At 32.8% G+C, this 18,474-nt stretch overlaps 1 protein-coding gene across 1 annotated transcript; it reads left to right on the top strand.

The window, feature by feature from the left end:
- Positions 1-5,732: 5,732 nt before the first annotated feature.
- LOC132037521 (GDSL esterase/lipase At2g04570-like) lies at positions 5,733-9,182 on the top strand. Its single transcript, XM_059428046.1, has 3 exons — positions 5,733-6,333; positions 7,394-7,892; positions 8,835-9,182. Exons 1-3 carry the CDS (start codon positions 5,965-5,967, stop codon positions 9,026-9,028), a joined length of 1,062 nt encoding a protein of 353 aa, XP_059284029.1. The 5' UTR covers positions 5,733-5,964; the 3' UTR covers positions 9,029-9,182.
- The last annotated feature ends 9,292 nt before the right edge of the window (positions 9,183-18,474 follow it).

The raw sequence follows: 18,474 nt of genomic DNA, 5'->3' as shown, positions 1-18,474 counted from the left end.
TGGCCCAAGTTACATGGCCTCCACGGTCCAAGACATATCTATCAAACCAATTATCCACATAATCTTTTAAGTGTATTCCTATATAAATCATTTTTGTCTCCTCAGATATGTGATATAACTCAAAAAATTTGTTGCAGCAATGTATCCAACTTTGTGGATTGGTTTCACAAACTCTAGAAATTCGAGCTTTGCAAGGGGAAACTTCCATTGACGAAGAGCGTGAGCTATACCTTTCAGGCCCACTTCAAGAGCGGTGGAGGTACGCTTCAAAGGCGATGGTTGAAAGATCCAAATGGAACCATAGGGGTGTAAGAATAGGATTGGTTGTATGGTATTGAATAAGGATTGGGCTGGAACATTGGGCTCATGGAAGACAATGGAGTGCTGGGGTTTAAGGTTTGCGACATGGCAATATTTGGGTAGCCTTGTGACGAACTAAAAGAAGTGGTCGGTGGAGTGAAGGCTACTGGCATGGGTTCAAGGGTAAAGAAGAAGAAAGAAGAGAGGTTTGGTTTAAAGTATAGGGAGAAGGGTTTGAATAGTGAGCTGCTCCTCTTGCCACAAAAGGGTTTGAGGTTGGTGTAGAAGTATTTGCTTGGTAGTTACCTGCTACAGAAGAATGACCCAGATCTGTATGTATAGCCTTTGAACCAATCGGTGCCGGAGAATTCATTGGCGTAGATGCACCCGGATTTCAAGTCATTTTCATGTGCGCTATCATCTCCTTAACTATTTTGGCAGATTCTGTAAACTCTAACATTTTAGCTTCGAAATAAGATTGCCTTTCATCCATACGATCAAATTTCTGTGAGGCCGTGTCAACCAAAGCTTGGAGTTGAGATTCAAGCCTTTTTACCCCTTCATCAAGTGGGGCTGCACGTTGCTTATCCACTGTTATTAGCCAAGATCGAGGCTCCTGATACCAAATGTAACACTTGAGCTAAGAAAACCCAATAAAATTGTAAATAAAAGGATAAAAATTAAAGTTCAATTCATAATAATCAGCAAAACTTCACCTACAAGATAATCTGGATATATAAGGACTATAACCAGCTAATGGGACAAAACGGAAAATAACAAACCCACTCATCCAGGGACACGTATGATTCTAGGCCTTTTAGGATACTTAGGCAACTATCTACTAAGACTTGGGCTAAACAAGACCTAATAAAAGTATTGGGCTTCAGCAACCAACCCAACGACTAAAATAAACAACCCACTTAACTTATAAAAGGACCCGGCCCATTACATACTACTTAGTAGAAGACAAGTATAGTCTCTTATCAATGGTTGCCTCATGAGTTTGAAGGATGAAAGCATTAACCATCTGCTACTACTATTTTAGTTGACAGGGCTCTAGAGAGTCTTAATTTTAGTGCCATGTTGGGATCATCCATTGGTTGCAAAAAAAATCTTGCACTGAACCTTTCAGGTATACTCTGTTGAAATTCATAGCAAAGGGAAAGCCAAGATCTTTAAGAAAACAACTTCCTATTCGTAACAGCATGGATAAGCTCACAGTAACCCGTCAATTTGGGATCCAGACCAGAGTTTTTTTCCTTGGGAGGTGTGGGAAGGAGTTGAAGTGGAATAATATCAATTCACACAGAAGAAAGCTTCACTGAATTATACTCCTTAAACTTCTATAAAGAAACTATTGAAAAAAAATTCTACGCCATTCAGGAAGAAATAAGCTACTCTATGGATCAGAATACCATCAGCAGCAACAAAATTAGATGTCACTTTGCCTTTTGTCTTAGAACTACAAAATACCTTGACAAATTATAGGTCTTGATCTATGTCACCCACAGCCTAGGATTTTGGGTCGACTGTCAAAATCTTTTATGCACACACACTACAAGAAAAAATATATCTGGCAACAAATTTTTTTTTTTTTTTGTTGCCATAGATTGATCATTGTTGCAAAAAGTACTTTTGGCAACAAAAAAAAAAAATTTTGTTGCATGAACTTTTCCCAACGGCTGTTATTGCAACAACGTGCAACAACTTTTTTTTTTTTTGTTGCCAAAAGTACTTTTTGCAATAATGATTAATCTATGGCAATAAAATTAAATTCTTTGGCAACAAAAAAATCATTTGCCAACAAGAAAACTAAGTTGTTGCCAAATATAAAAATTTTTGTTGTAATTTCTATACTTTCTTGTAGTAACAATTTGATTCTCAATCTCCCTCAATCAATAACTTTCATATCAATTTATCTCCATGTAAATTAGTCGTAGACTAGTAGCATAGAATTTCACAATGTAGTTACCTTTCGTAAAGAGCTAAACCACTGGGCACTTTATTAAGAAGCTAAAGTACAATACATATATACCTTGTTCCTAGCGAAACCGACTTAATATAGACATTATCAATTGGTAGTACCTTCTGTTACTTGCCCGAAAGAGGAGAATGCGTGACTGACTGACTGTATCCCACAATATGATAAATCTATATATATATATATATATATATATATATAAAGCTAGGCAAATAATTGACAAGCAATTTAACACCTTTCTAAGACTAGCAATCATATTTTTCTTTTTTCTCCCTTTTTTGACATTTTTCTGTATTTTCTCCTTATTTTGCAATTAAAGAATTAACAATATTCTATCCTATTTATTGAGTTTCATTAAATTCTGTAACATCCATATTCATTCATTGTGTATGAGTTACTGTGTCAATTATGAATTATTGTCTTATGAATTATAAGCCTCACAGATGACATTACATAAAAATGACTACTTTGAGCTTAAATAGAACCGCCGTATATGTAGTGCAGTAGAATTATAGCAGGAGGTAGATGTCTTCATGGTCAAAACAGATTATATTTCATAATGGCATCGCGAATTCATCACATCTAAGTAAAAGAAATGAATAAAATAACAGGATGTACAACAAACAAAAGATGGACAAAAGCTTACCACAATGATGCTACTATACGTTTATAAAGAACTGAGAACCTGATGCTACTAACCATGGAAAGGGAGAAGGATTTTATAATGTTCTGGCGTGTTCTCTGCTATTATAGTCTCCAAACTGTGACCGTCAATCTTTATTGAGCCTGATGTACTTATGTTGATAATTGCTTATATCCACACTACTAATTTAAGTCACTGCACACGGTACAATAATCAATTTATTAGTCGTTCTTATCAGCTGTTGGGATTAAGGCATGTTGCAATCTTAATGAGGGAATATGATGAAATAAACCTACAAATGCAATAACTTAAAATTATTATCCCCATTAGACCTACAGCCCAAATGAAAGTGAATAAACGGAAATACAAGATGTAAACCTCTCCAAGGCAGCTGTTTAATCACAAAACCGAGAGATGTCCACAATGTCGGAAAACATGCATAATCTGTTCCTCGTATTATTGTTGTGAGAGTCATAGTGAGGTTAAGAAAAAATTATTTAGAATGTCTAATGTAACTAAGCTTTAATTTGGTGAAATTTTGGCCGTTTTATCACTTTATCATGACCAACATTGCCAAACTTTACATCACTATATTAATTGGTTGTATAATTTGTAGATTGGTCTTGCTATTAAAGGAGGAAAGGAAATACTTGAATCGGATCACACCTCCATTGCATTTACAAAAGGGCCGTACATTAATTATAAATTGTACAATGCAGCTAGTTTAGGAGAAGAAATAGTGTTAGTCAGGAAGTTATAGGTCAAACAGTGATCATGACCTATAGACTGAAGATGAATGTACATTTCCATCAGATTTAGCGGCGGCGCGACTCGTGTTCAAGGGGCCAATTAACACCATTTTACCGTAAAATTAAAATTTATAGATAATTTTTTATGTAGTATATGTTAATTTTTTTGACTTCTTTGAATATTTACTTTCTTATAGTTTGATTCCTTTACTGAATTAAGTGTAGTTTTAAGACTTTTACAGATATTAATCCCAATATCCTTAATTGAGAAAAAAATTAAGCGCACATTTTAGTTAGTCATTTTTTTTTCCACTACCCCTATTTATTAAGAAGATCCATGTGTGATGTGTCTTAGGTGAGTGTTCCATCACAAATATAACTTCAAGACATTCACACGATTGAGTGGATATATTCTTATTTAATTTCCTCCAAATATATGAACCAGTGGATATTTATGTGGGGATCAAATTTACTTCCAAGATTATTTATTTGAAAATAAGCAAGAAAATTAATTCTCTAAAGTAGAATACAAGGTCCATTTTTTTCTACCCTTATTTATATCGTGAATAGGGAAATTGATATGACTCTTTCCTTGAACGGAATTGGTAAAGTTGCAAACTAAGATAACAATTATATTCCGCATAAACCATACTACTATAAAATAATTGAGAGGGTGATTAACCAAGTTCGTAAGTTGGTCAAATTAGTTTATAACTTCTTTTTATTTAAGTGTATTGACCAAATGCACTTATAAAGCAAATGCTAACAAGTTAAATTGCTCACCCCTAACTTATAATTTTACAATTAATTATAAGCATTTTCTGTTTTTTACAATTTAATTATAAGCATTTCCTGTTTGACCAACTCTATTTATAATTTCACTAATAATATATTTTATAATCTTAGAAATATTCTTCCTAAAACATAATTATTAATTATCACTTTGTTCTACTTTAGTTATCCGTCATTTTATAAGTACAAATACTTTTAATTTTATATTTTCTTGTAAATAAATTTAAGGAGATTTCAATTCCTTTAACAAAATTTTTTTGTCAACATCTTTTACCAAACACAATAACTTGTATTTAAACACGTAGTTGCCTATATATAAAATTAATTTCAGCGCCTAATTTTTTTTCCAACACTTGTGTATTGGTAAAATAGAAGCGAATTATTTGACTGAACACGTGTCAGACATAAAGAAGACCACAATCAACTATTAAGTTAGTGAATGCAAGTCATACAAAAGACTTATTTGATTATCTGAGAATCAGCTTGCGGACCAGTCTTATTCACACCAAACAACACAAATCCGGGAGGATCTACACGGGAAGGTTCAGAGTGCCTGGTCAAAAGATAACCCAGATAATGATCAAGCCCTGAGATATCAGAGATTTCATTTAACACCCACGATCTTAGCCATTAACTGCTGAAACTAACAAGGATCACTGAAGCAATTACTATTAGCTATCCTATAAATTCCCCACTTCCCCACGGTTGTATAATCTAATTTTTTCACCCTAATCACACACAATTTTACAGTTACTTTCTGTCAATTTTATTGTTCATCTCTGATCTTCAGAGATTATCATCATATGAACCACGAAAATTAATAAGAATCTCTTTACCTCTTGCTTTTTCATTTTTTGCTTTTTCAATTATACGTTTTGTCGTTCTTATTACGTCACTCTCGTTAAGTTTGTCTAATGATTAACAAGATCTGAATTAATTACATTGCTTATGACCCCATTCTAAATAAATTGACTGATTGACCTAATAAATAAATTTTTAATTAAACAAGTTGATGCTTATCAACTAATTTTCATCAGCTTACATATTTGGTTCAATAGCGAAAAAGATAATTGATTTTTTTTTCGTTTACTATACCTGCATTCTCAATGAGTTCTGTCAAAAAATGAGTACGCAAGTTCTTAACTTCTTATAACTACAGCAAGATTGTCACAATCTAGGAGTATTAAATTCGAGTTCATCCAAAACCAAGAATCACAGAAGAGTGACAAAATTGCAATTCCCGATTCAAAATTAAAGAACCGCTGAACGGTAATTTACATACTTTCCAACCCAGTCTCATTAATTGCTTCCACTAAAACTTTTATTGGACTCTTCACTACTATACAAAAAGTTTTGCTAGTCATATTAATAGTAGTAATAACTTTAGACACCATTAAATGATCCCAACAAACCTTTACACTGATCCTCCTTCCAACCCAATTAATTAATGACTTATATAAAAATCACCAAAATTTGCACTCAAAAATCCCAACTCAAAAATGGCTTGTAACACTTTCATCAGTATATTCCTAAGTCAATTTTTGTTACTAATGTCTACAACTATAGGTGGCAAAGTTCCAGCAATTATAGTGTTTGGTGATTCCTCTGTTGATTCAGGTAATAACAACCAGATTTCCACGATTCTTAAGAGTAATTTCGAGCCATACGGTCGTGATTTTTACGATAAAAAGCCAACTGGAAGGTTCTGTAATGGGCGAATTCCACCAGATTTTATATCTCAGGGTTTTGGACTAAGGCCATTTGTTCCAGCTTATTTGGATCCAATGTTTAGTATATCTGATTTTGCTGAGGGGGTTTGTTTTGCTTCTGCTGGTACTGGTTATGATAATGCCACTTCTGATGTGCTTGTAAGCTACTCTGTCTCAAATTATGTTTTTGTACGCTCCTTAAAAAATTATTAATTAGGAAGAGTTTTTGACTGTTTTACCCTTATTTATGGCTTAAAATATATAATCTCTCTTCAAAATATATGTACTCAATTGAGGTGTATGTACTCTTTAGGAACAATTACTACTAAGGATAAAATGAATTATATATAGACAGATTATTTATGGCTTAAAATATATAATCTGTCTTAATAAAATCATACTCCGTCGGTTTAAAATAATTGAGGATTTAGCCTTTAAAAGTTGGTCAAAAATGATTGAGGTTTTAGTCTATATATATCAAGAAGGTATTTAGTTCTCTTTTTCAAATTTGCCCTTGACACATTCCCATATCCCCACGATAATTATGTCATAATAAAAAGGGAAAAAAATCATTTTGGATCGAAGGGAGTACCTTTACAGTACTTTATTTGTAATTTGTAAAATGGTCTACTTTTCTCATTTCTTTAAAGTTGGAGTCAATTATGTCCTAGCTGTTACAAAACTAGCACATAGTTGTCAATTCAACTAGTGGAATCATTACACAATAATATAGGAAATTGAAGGCCCAAAGTTGCCGCTGTGGTTTGCGACATTGTCCAAAATTGCCTTTTTTGGTTCGCAGAGTTATTTTATATTTGCTTATATTCATGGGCAAGTTGTTTGATATGAAAGTATATAATTGATTGTAGTTAATTCAATTTGAAAGATTGTAAATATTCCTCTAGTGGATTATGTTAAAAAAAAAAATGTTTTTGTACACTAGGAGCCTACTTAAAGAGCTCTGTTGTTTTAGCTAACAATAACAGATAGTAGTAGTAGTAGTAAAACTTACAGCTATTTTTCCTTGGATTTACTAACTTAAATGTATAGATAGCTTAAGTAGTTTTTCCACTAACAGTTTAACATAACCTATCAGAACCTTTTATTTTCCTTATTTTTCAGGTAACCAGTACCATTTATTATTAGCGTCACTTGATAGTTTAAAAATTCTTTTGCATATACGGTATTTGTACAAGAAGTAAACTCTTTTACTTTGCAGCATGTGATACCATTGTGGAGGGAATTGGAGTACTACAAGGAATATAATAGGAAATTAAAAGCATATGCAGGCAAAAAGAAAGCCAAATACATAATAAAGGAGTCACTATATTTAGTCAGCATTGGAACAAATGATTTCTTGGAAAATTACTACTCAATGCAAAGCACACGCTCGTCTCAATACACAGAAGAACAATTTCAAGAATTCCTTCTTCGACTTGCCCATAATTTTGTGAGGCAAATATATCATATGGGTGCAAGGAAAATTTCCTTAACTGGACTTCCTCCAATGGGTTGTTTGCCTTTAGAAAGAGCAACAAATTCTATAAGTGGGAATGGAGATGGATGCAATGAGAAATATAATAATGTGGCTAAGCATTTTAATGTGAAGTTGGATGGTTTGGTTAAGAGGTTAAATAAAGAGCTTCCGGGGATTAGAGTGGTCTTTGCTGATGCTTATAATCTCTTGCTGCAAATGATCAGAAAACCTCATTCATATGGTAAGTACATATTTCCACTTTTATTTGTCTCTGAAAACATTCTTGTGCCCTCTGGGATAGGTTAAGTCCTAAAAGATTTAAAACATATGCTCGATCAGTTAACTCCTTATATTTCAGGTTATACATTTATCAAACAACAATTACCATTTAGGTAAGCTATGTCACTGTATGGGAGTTAAACTCATCTCTAAAGAGCTTTCTTTTGTGTATCACGTTGACCTATATTGGAAATAAATCCACCCAATTTTATGTCGGGGTCCTATTAAAATCAAGGGCGAATACAAGACGATGTGCTAATTACAATCATATGAATGATCCAACAGTATAATTAATGATAAAATTAATATACTTATTTCTTATTGTAAATAGGTAAATTTGGATATTTTCCCCTAAAAAATCTTAACCTTTTTTTAGAGGCAGTACAGTTGAGCTCCTAAGAAATGACAAGAGGTTTTAGTGCTAGTAGTATAGCTGTTGCATTATATGCTGTTCACCTGTTCTTCAGTCTCTTTGTCCAATTATTTGGCTCGATCAGCGATTAAGTCTGAAGAAGTTAATAAAATCATGTGAGTAGCTTTAATAATTGACATTATTATATGGTTTTCAATAATTGACGTTGACGAAATGATCTTCAAATAGAACAATGAGATCATATAACGAACCCTACTCTCTTATTGTATTCAACGATAATGATGCATCGTTCCTAAAAGTAGCTTAGCCCCTTCAAATCTTAATTAATTCTCTTAAAGTTTGGTAATACGTCGTTGTTACTAAACTTTATTCTTCAAACTGCTATTAAAAGGTACTGAGTTAATTAATCTTTTATTACTTCACATCATATAGTTCCTAACAAATTATCTCCAATTTGTAACCTTTTCAATATGAATTTATCAGTGTATTTAATTTTGTCATTTTTCTTGCCAACCTATTTTTAAAATGCAGGGTTTCAAGTGGCAAGTGTAGCATGTTGTGGTACAGGATTATTTGAGATGGGTTACTTGTGCGATAGTTTGAACCCTTTGACATGCAAAGATGCAAACAAGTTCGTATTTTGGGACGCATTTCATGTCACGGACAAAACAAACCAGATTATTTCTGAATTCTTGTTGAAACACGTCTTTGGACAATTTTTATAGTTGCATTAATGTTGGATCATACTATGTGGATTTTGTAGATTTGGCAGGATGCATATGTGCTTTTCGATTTTTGGAATATGAGTTTGAGAAAAGTACAAAGTACCATTTTTTAATCTTAAACATTTTATGCCAGCGTTTAACCTTACAAGTTTCACATTCTCGTTTTTATTTCATTACTAGTCTCTCTGAAAGTGCGTTGCACATTTATATCATATCATTGTTATTTTTTTATATATATGTTGAATTTTTCATACGCATTACTTCAAACAATTTTTGCTCGAGTTATAAAGACATTTAGACATACATTATTTGCTAAATCAGTGTTTGCTTTATTAATTTATTTATTATTTCAATTTTCAAATGGAAATCTTTTAAGTTTTAGTTTTTGTTTGAATATCTCAAGTGAAGTAATGTTCTACTCATAATAGTCCAACTTTTTCTGAAATTCATGTCAAACACAATTTAACTTCTTTACAGCATCAACTTATCTCCAAACATTAATTTTTCAAAATTTCAACCAATTGTTGTCCAAACAAAATCATTTGAAATAGATATCTAATATCGACATTGTAATTAACAATTATAAAAATAAGTTTTTCCTAATTTGTTGGGTAGTACGGAAAAAAGGGAATCGACTCAATGATGACAACAATTAACTCCAAATTCTCCTAAATTTCGCATTTGTTTCCCTTTTTTCCGTCTCTCTCTCTCTCTCTCTCTCTCTCTCTCTCTCTCTCTCTCTCTCTCTCTCTCTTTGTTTTTTTTTCCTTTTGCTTTGTGATTTTGATAGCTATGAGCAAAATATTACTCCCAATAATTCACCAATCTTGGAAAAGAAATAAGAGAACTTTTTAAAAGTTGAACCTTTCAGTATCATACAATAACAAAAAAATAAAAAAGAACTCATGAAATTATGCATAAAATTGTCAAGAAATGAATTATTCAAAAATTTTGTGCCTAAGGACTAAGAACTTAGTTTTCAAGACTACAATATTGTCAATTCAAAATCAAACTACTTCACTCTCCCTTCAAATTGTAACACATAATACTTACATAATTCTTCAAGAGAACCTTTAAAGTTATTTATCAAATTGGTAAATGTATTCTACCTCGAATTGTACTGCCTCTTGCAAACCAAAATAGTAATGATCAGTTGATGATCTTATCAATATGCTATTGTTAAATGGAATTCGTATTTTCACCACTACTTGCATATACACCGTTATTGAGTACGTTGTTTAAAAAAAATTAGGCAATGATTTTTAAATAAATTATATCTTGAAGATAGTAATTTCCCCTCATTATGCAAATGGTTTACTGAAATTTGATAGACACAATGGCTACTAAAAAAAATTAAAGTTGCAATTTTTTTTTCTAACACAAAAACTTAACCCAGTGAAGAAATTTAGAATTAGAGCATAAGAATAAATGTGAACATACCACATTTGAAAAGCTAATTTGTTCGAAGGAACACAACCCTTCAAATCAAGGTATAAGGTTTATTTATAATAGTTTTAGCTATTCTTGTAAGTATTATTATCAAATATACATTGTAAATAATATTAATAGGTTTATCTTTTTGATTTTGGATTTTCTACTTTTAATATAACAAATCGATTAGAAATAGATAATGCAAAAGGATACAGTCAAAAAAATGAAGGCATGAAATTAAATATTACCAAAGACAAAATCTAACCATCAAGTACACGAATGAAAAGCTATGAAAAGAAAATGGTTGAGGAAAAAGGATAACAGTTGGGTGAAAGAAGATTGAAGTTGGATGAAAGAAAGAAAAAAAAAACTGAAAATGTGATAGAGTGCCAAACGGGGAGTATATCACTATATTCCCTTTATTTAAACTTGTACAATAAACACAATAAAAGAGGATTGTGTAAAGCTTCTAGCTTGTTTTTCCAAAAGAAAAAGGGAGGACACAAATGATACCTATTGAAGTGTCCGTTGATATTCTTATTCTAATTCTTTTCTATTTTGGGTGCGATTTCTAATGCAGGTTAATTTCAGTCTAACAAAATGATGCAACTAAACGGTGGCAACTATTTAGAAAGAGGAAAATAGGCGTATGTCTCTATTTGTAGTTCTTAAAAATTAAGGTATTTACATAGCAAATAATAAGAAATGTATTTATGTAATTTAACTTTTAAATTGGTCCATAGAATTAAATTCTACATATAAGAAAATAATGATTGTTATTTTATTTATCTTAACTCAATAAAAAAAAGAATTATGTACCTTAGAAGTCATTAATAATCTCTATTAATATATTCAACTTAAAATTTATTTGAGTTTGATAATTTCATTACTTCAATTTCAGAAGTATTCAAGCTAATTCCTTTTTAGTTTTGGCAAGAACATGTAACCCTTAAATATTGTAAACCGATTTTTTCTGTAAAGCTATTTATTGTTTATTGTTAAGTACACAAACAAAATTAACTACTCAGAAAATATGTCATCTTTTTTCAAATGACAAAAATTAATTTTATATGTTTAATCTATTTAAAAAATACTATAGGATTTGTCTCCAACATATCAATAAAGAATAAATCACTATCAAAAGTGAAATCCAGCCTCTACAATTGATTAATCTACTTTTTCTTCCTTTTGGAAAGGCACGGGACTATGCATTCTATTTTTATGTAAGAGCCTATGATTATACATTGTATTGTTTAGAGAAAAGACATCATTTAACCCTTGAACTTGGCACGAAAACTCAGTTTAGCAACTAAACTTAACTTGTATTTATTTACCCCCCTTAACAACTTTCATCCCAATTATTTACCACCCTGAGAGCTGACGTGGCAAAAAAAAAAAAGTAAAAAAAAAATTAAGAGAGTGAAAAGGTGGGCCCGCTGATATATATAGATATATATTATTATATAATTAAAAATAAAATAAAAATAATATATAATTAAAAAATAATTAATTATTTTTCTCTCCACCCACCCCACCCCCACCCCACGATACCCCCGCCCCCTCTCTTTATTACCCCACAACCCCGCCCCCACCACCATCTTCTTCACCCTTCCTTTTTATTTTCTCTTTCTTCTTCTTTCTCCTCATCCTACCATAACCACCCATAACAACAACACCCACATCTTTAACCCACACTCACACCCACCACCACCACCATCACCCCACCAAATTTCATCCCATTCCTTCTCAAAATCATCCATAATCATTATTTCATAATTTTATTTTTGAAAGAAAACAAAAATCAAAATCAAGAAACCAAAAAATGGTAAGAAAAGAATGATGAGAATATAGAGAGAAAGAGGAATTGATGGTGGGAGCGGGGGTGTGGGTGGGGTGGGGGTGTGAAGATGACGTGAAATGGTGGGGGAGGGGCTGTGGCGTGGCGGGGAGGGGGGCGGGGGCGTGGTGCGGGGTGGGGGTTGTGAAGATGGTGGGGGAGGGGGCGTGGGGGCGGGGGCGTGGTCGGGGTGAGGGGTTGTGAAGAAGAAGATGGTGGTGGTTATGGAATAATGATTATGGAAGAAATGGAAAACAAAAATCAAAATCAAGAAACCAAAAAATGATAATAATAATAATAATAATAATAATAGCCAACAATAACAACCAAAATAATCAATTTGGACGAATTTGAAAAAAAATGGGGTGAAATTTGGTGGGGTGATGGTGGGTGTTGTTTTATGGGTGTTATTCTTATGGGTGTTTATGGTAGGATGAGGAGAAAGAAGAAGGAAGAGAAAAATAAAAAATGAAGGGTTGGTAATTTTTTAGTATTGATTATTTTGCTTGGCGGCGGCGGTGCGGCGGCGGCAGGGCGGCGGTGGCGGAGGTGTGGCGGCAGCGGGGTGGGGGGTGGTGTTGAGGAGAAAGAAGAAGAAAGAGAGAAGGAGGAAAGAAGAAGAAAGAGAAAAAATAATAAAAGAAAAACAAAAAATGAAGGGTTAGTCATTTTTGACATGGCAACGACGTGGCAACGACGTGGCAATGATGTGGCAATGACGTGGCGCGAGTGTAATGCACCTCCCATTGTGAGAATGGTATTATTTTCTTAGGGTGGTAAATAATTGGGATGAAAGTTGTTAAGGGGTAAATAAATACAAGTTAAGTTTAGTTGCTAAACTGAGTTTTCGTGCCAAGTTCAAGGGTTAAATGATGTCTTTTCTCTATTGTTTAATTGTGGTTTTGTTAATTAATGATTATCACATAATCCATTGCTAAATTTCAGTCTAGTACCTATAAACGCCTGCCTGCGTTTTATAATTACAAAAATTCTTCTACGGTAAATATTACTCCATCCGTTTGTAAATTTTCGTCTGGTTTTGATTTAGGACGGAGTTTAAGAAAGTATAAAAGACTTTGGAATCCTCTAATTGTTAACTAAAGATATGTAGAATATATCAAAATGTCCTTTAATCTTGTAGTCTTAATATGCCATGTGAAAAGTTTGAAATAAAGAGTTGTAAAAAGGGAAAGAGACATTCTTTTTCAAGCGAATTAAAAAGGAAAGTTAGACAAACATTATGAAACGGAGAGAGTATGACAAAGATATAATGCACTATTAATGAAGGTGCTTGATCATGCCGTCATTAAATCATGAGAGTTGGATTATTTTCTAAAGTTTGTATCTTTTTCATTATTATTTTTTTTATTTTCATTCTTAACTATATTTAACACAATGATAAGTTTGCCATCTATTCCTTCATGTGAAGCAATAAAAAAAGAAGAAGGAAAATCATACCCGCATCTCTTTTTTAATCCAAATAGCCTAAGAACAAAACTAAATCAGAAGTTTATCATTATGGTAGTAATCTATGGATACTAAATTAAACCAACATTTATATGCAAGGAGGAAAAACCTAGAAACATAATTTAGCAGTTATTAAATAATATAATTAAGTTCTTCCACTTGTCACACACAAAAAGCGATAATAATAATTTAAAAAAAAAAGTTATGACCTGCCGAATAAACATATTCAGTGCTTGCATTTCTGAAACAACATTGGGGCAACATAACCATTCATATAATGTATCCGCTAGTTAATTCTTCTAGTGTGCTGGTGTTACTAAACTAAATGCTTTTATGGATGATTTTGTAGAAAAGTATTGAAAAATGAGAAGTGACAATATGTTTCCTTTGTTCTGAGAAGTTAAGATTTGGAAGTGACGATGTATTTCTTTAGTTTGGGAAGTGATGATTTGTTTCTTTTGGCTTTGTAAATAGCATGGTTGTGACTATTCATGAAGGGGTTTAAAGTTTTTTTTTTTTGCAGTTGTTCATTTTTATAAAGAAAAATTATAAGTAAAATATTTAAGTTATTAGAAGGGTATTTTGGTAATTTAACTTTTAAGTTTTGGAGTTTATACTTTTAATATATATATATATATATATATATATTAAAGAAAAGTAACTTTAACTAAGATATGTAGTGCACCATTCGTGGTCTGATCCGAAGTAGATGATTTTACTTTCTTGTTATATGTATAAGGTAATACCAACCTCTAGTATCACGAGCAATATACAAAGGATTTTCTCTTCTTATTTTTTTGATAACATATTTTAGTTTTTTTTTTTTTTTTTTTTTTCAAAAAAAAAAAAAAATCCTGCTTATTTTGTCAATTTAGTTAGATAAATGTTCTTTGTGTATGTAGGATTTTCATTAAATAAGATAAGAGGTTTAGGGTATTTGGTTTTGAGGAATAGAGATAAAATCATTAGTTTATGAAAAATTTGAAATATGTAAATGATTTAGGTGTGTTTACTAAGGATGTATTTATAGCTAAGTCATTTGTTGGGATATTTAAAGAAATTTACCCTTTATTTGAAAATAAATATGTCATCTATAGAAAACATGAGAGAAAAAGATAGGGCTGCGGGTTATGCAAATGAGAACCTGCCTAAAACTAGACTGAAATTATGAGGTTTGCCAAGTTGAAATAATTGCACGGTTTACCTTCAAACAGAAATAATTGCCCGGTTTGCCTTCAAAGTTCAAATGGACTGGTCTTAAATTTTTGGCCTTCAAATGGGCTGGTATTAATTTTTGTCCTTCACAATTCAATTTATGTCTAGTAGGGCATAAGTTCTTTAAAGAAAGTGGACATAACTTGTGGAATATTATGATGCGAAAATATAAATTTGTGCCCCATGAAAAAGTTATTTTCCTTGAGGTGCAAAACTTAAAAATCAGCACAAAATAGAGCAAACGTGCAAATGACCCTTGCCAGTTAGAGTCCTGTCAAACAGAGGCGGACCCAAGATTTGAAGACGAGGGGGGAGGGGCCACCAATATCTTTAACATACTCATGTCAATTACTAGCTACAAAGGCTTGCAACTCTCTTAAAACTTAAAAATTGCAATAAATTACGAGTAAAGTATAAACTTCAAAATGATAAATGTCATTAATTTCTACCAATATAGCAAAAGTAGATCATCCATTCATACTTGATATCGACGCGCTTTCATTTTCTGAAAATGGTCAATGATAGTATTGTTGCTTATATTACAAATTTTTCCTTCTTGATTTAACAAACTAAACAATTATTTAACAATTCATCACCAATACTATTACGCAGTTCATTCTTGATATGCTTCATGATGAGATGCTCTTTCTACAGTTGCCGTAACGATAGTTAAAATCAACGTCACTTCACAAGTATGTACACAAGAGAATAAGTCTCCACAAGATTTGCATTAACCAACGCTTCTGTCAAATCACCAATTCCTTTCAAATTAGAGAATCTAGGATCACCACATCCCATGAGGATTATGAAAGTATCAAGTTTGTAACGGAGATGTCGAAGCTTCAATCCACCAAACTCATCTGGATAATGCTTGGCCAATGTTATTATTCTTTCCATATCAAAATTAGCAAAACCATTAGCCGGATTCAAGCTTGCCATACTAAGAGCAATTTACCACTCACAACATCAAAACAATTGTTAAGCCCCTAAAGTTACAAGTCAATTATAGCATAAAAGTGATCAACATGTAAGTGATGTAAAGTAACACTACTAGGTCTACGCTTTGACTTTCCATGGATATAAATTCGTCCATATTAGGTACTGAAATAACATGTTTATCACAAAATGAGAAAACGTCATTCATCAAAGGTTTTCATCCATCGACTCTCATCGAGTGCAATCTTTCCTTAGTAATGTCAAGAAGTATCATGGCATTGACAATATCTTGATATTTCCTCTGTAAAGATGCGCTAAGCTCATTCGACATCACAAATATTTTCAACATCAAGTGAAGTAAGAAAACAAATTCAAATTCATTGATCATACTAAAAAAAGCTCCTGCTTGCGATCTCTCACCACTGCTAGAACCACCAGATTTAATCGCATCAAGCACATGAGCTATAGATGAAAATAAAAATAACAAAGTTATCCAATGTTCTAAAATGAGATCCCCAACGAGTGTCACCTGGTCTTTGAAGCCCTCGCTCTTGATTTAAACCCTTCCCACTTTGAACTTCACCACTCTCTAGAAGTTGCCTCAACATTTCTGCTTGATGGTCCCGAAGTTGATCTCTACGCTTAAATGATTCTCCAACCACATTCAACACGTTATCAATAATACCAAAAAAATCTTTCACAAGCAAATATTTTTTGGCAACAACTACAAGAGGCAATTGTAATTGGTGAGCAAAACAGTGAATGCAATATGCCGATGGAGTTTCGTACAAAATCAAAGCGTTAAGATCATTCATGTGTCCCTTCATATTAATAGCTCCATCATAACCTTGTCCATGTATTTTGAATGTACTTAAAGAGTGACTCATAAGCAAAGAACATATTGTTCCTTCAATGATTGTGCCGATGTATCACCAACACGAACAATAGCAATGACTGGCTCATTCACTTCGTCTTTTTTTGTTAACATACCGCAAAGCAAGGGCCATTTGTTCAAGATGCCCTTAGACTCAACAACTATCCATCCAAGTCATCAATTATAGCTTTCACAGTTTTTTGTGCACAACCAATCACAATCTCCTGTTGAATTTTTGAAGAAGTCAACATGGCATTGTTTGAAGCATTTTTTTAATATGACACTATCCATATCCGGAAGCATTTTTGCAAACCATTCCAAAAGCCCTAGAAAAAGGCCTTTGCTTTTTGAAGATTCATCATGACCTCGAAAAGACAATCCGAATTCCAAGAGGAACCTTGCCACACATGAACACGTTGCTCACTTTTGTCTTCCTTAAATTGCTTGTCAAAAGCAACTCGAATCGATTGAGATTGATTTTTCCAAATCTAGCATCTTGTTGAAACACCTATTATGATGCTATTTACTTCACCAACATGTAAAATAAATCTTTCCAAACTTCTGTTCCAAGCCTAAAATCGACTTTCGTGAAAGAACCACCTACGCTTCCCTTTACACAGTTATTTTTGAATAAATAGAAACATAAGAAAAATGCAGCATCTTTCTTCACACTATACCCCGTCCACCTAGAATACGAATCCTTGGACCACGCTAGAACAAATCGACGATTTTTTGTCCCGATTAAAGTTTGAGGGAATGTATGAGCAGGACCAACCAGTTGGCAATGCCCTTTCTAACTATAGTGTCTTCTCACATTATCTTGTATCCTAGGGCTATATTTATCAATAGGTATTCTTTCTCCAGGGTCATATTTAAGTGACTCCACATCAAACACATCTATAAGACGGGATGAATCACCTCTGGAACTTAAACTTGATTGAGAAGAATTAAATTTCTTCAAAAATTACATCCATTTCAATTCACAAGAATCAACAAGAAATTCCTACAAAACAATGATTTCATCAAGAATATAAGTAAACCATTAAACCCCTAGGAAACAGGTTTCATATTTGAACTTGCCTTGCTAAGGGGATTGCTCCCTAGCTCCCCAAGGCTAAATTGCAGTTGTTAATGTACAAACAGGAAACAACAGTGTCAATTTATACTACTATAGGGTTTTCTAACATATCATCATTAATTAATTCCCAAACTCCAAGCAAATTAAAGTCGTTGTCTATATGAGATGCACCGCATGTGCGACTATAAAAGTGTACTGATTGATAAGTTAATTCCCCCAAATTTTACTCAAATTTGGTAAATTTATCTAGCAAAGTCATTTACACAATATTTTTAACAGGGGATCCCCCCTTCCTTTCATAACACAACATAAATAATATGAAATGGAGGAATCACACTCCTCATAAAAAATTATAAGTAAACACGATATTTTCAATAGGGGAATCACACCTCTCCTTTCATAGCACAAAAAAAAAAACACGCAATATGAGAATCACACCCTAAAATAGAAGAAACACTTACCAGTTTGCAGATGCCGGCGAAACTCTGATGAGTTACGTGAAGATTGGTTTGAAACTTTGAAATTTTTGGAAATGGGGTTTTTGTTATGTTCTGATGAAGTAGCATAGAGGACATATGAGATTAGGGCTTCTACTTTTTAATTTTGTT

This window comes from Lycium ferocissimum, chromosome 11 (assembly GCF_029784015.1).
Source record: "Lycium ferocissimum isolate CSIRO_LF1 chromosome 11, AGI_CSIRO_Lferr_CH_V1, whole genome shotgun sequence".
NCBI classification, from domain to species: domain Eukaryota; kingdom Viridiplantae; phylum Streptophyta; class Magnoliopsida; order Solanales; family Solanaceae; genus Lycium; species Lycium ferocissimum.
Note: the sequence above shows the minus strand (reverse complement) of the source record. Positions and strands in the feature narration are given on the sequence as shown.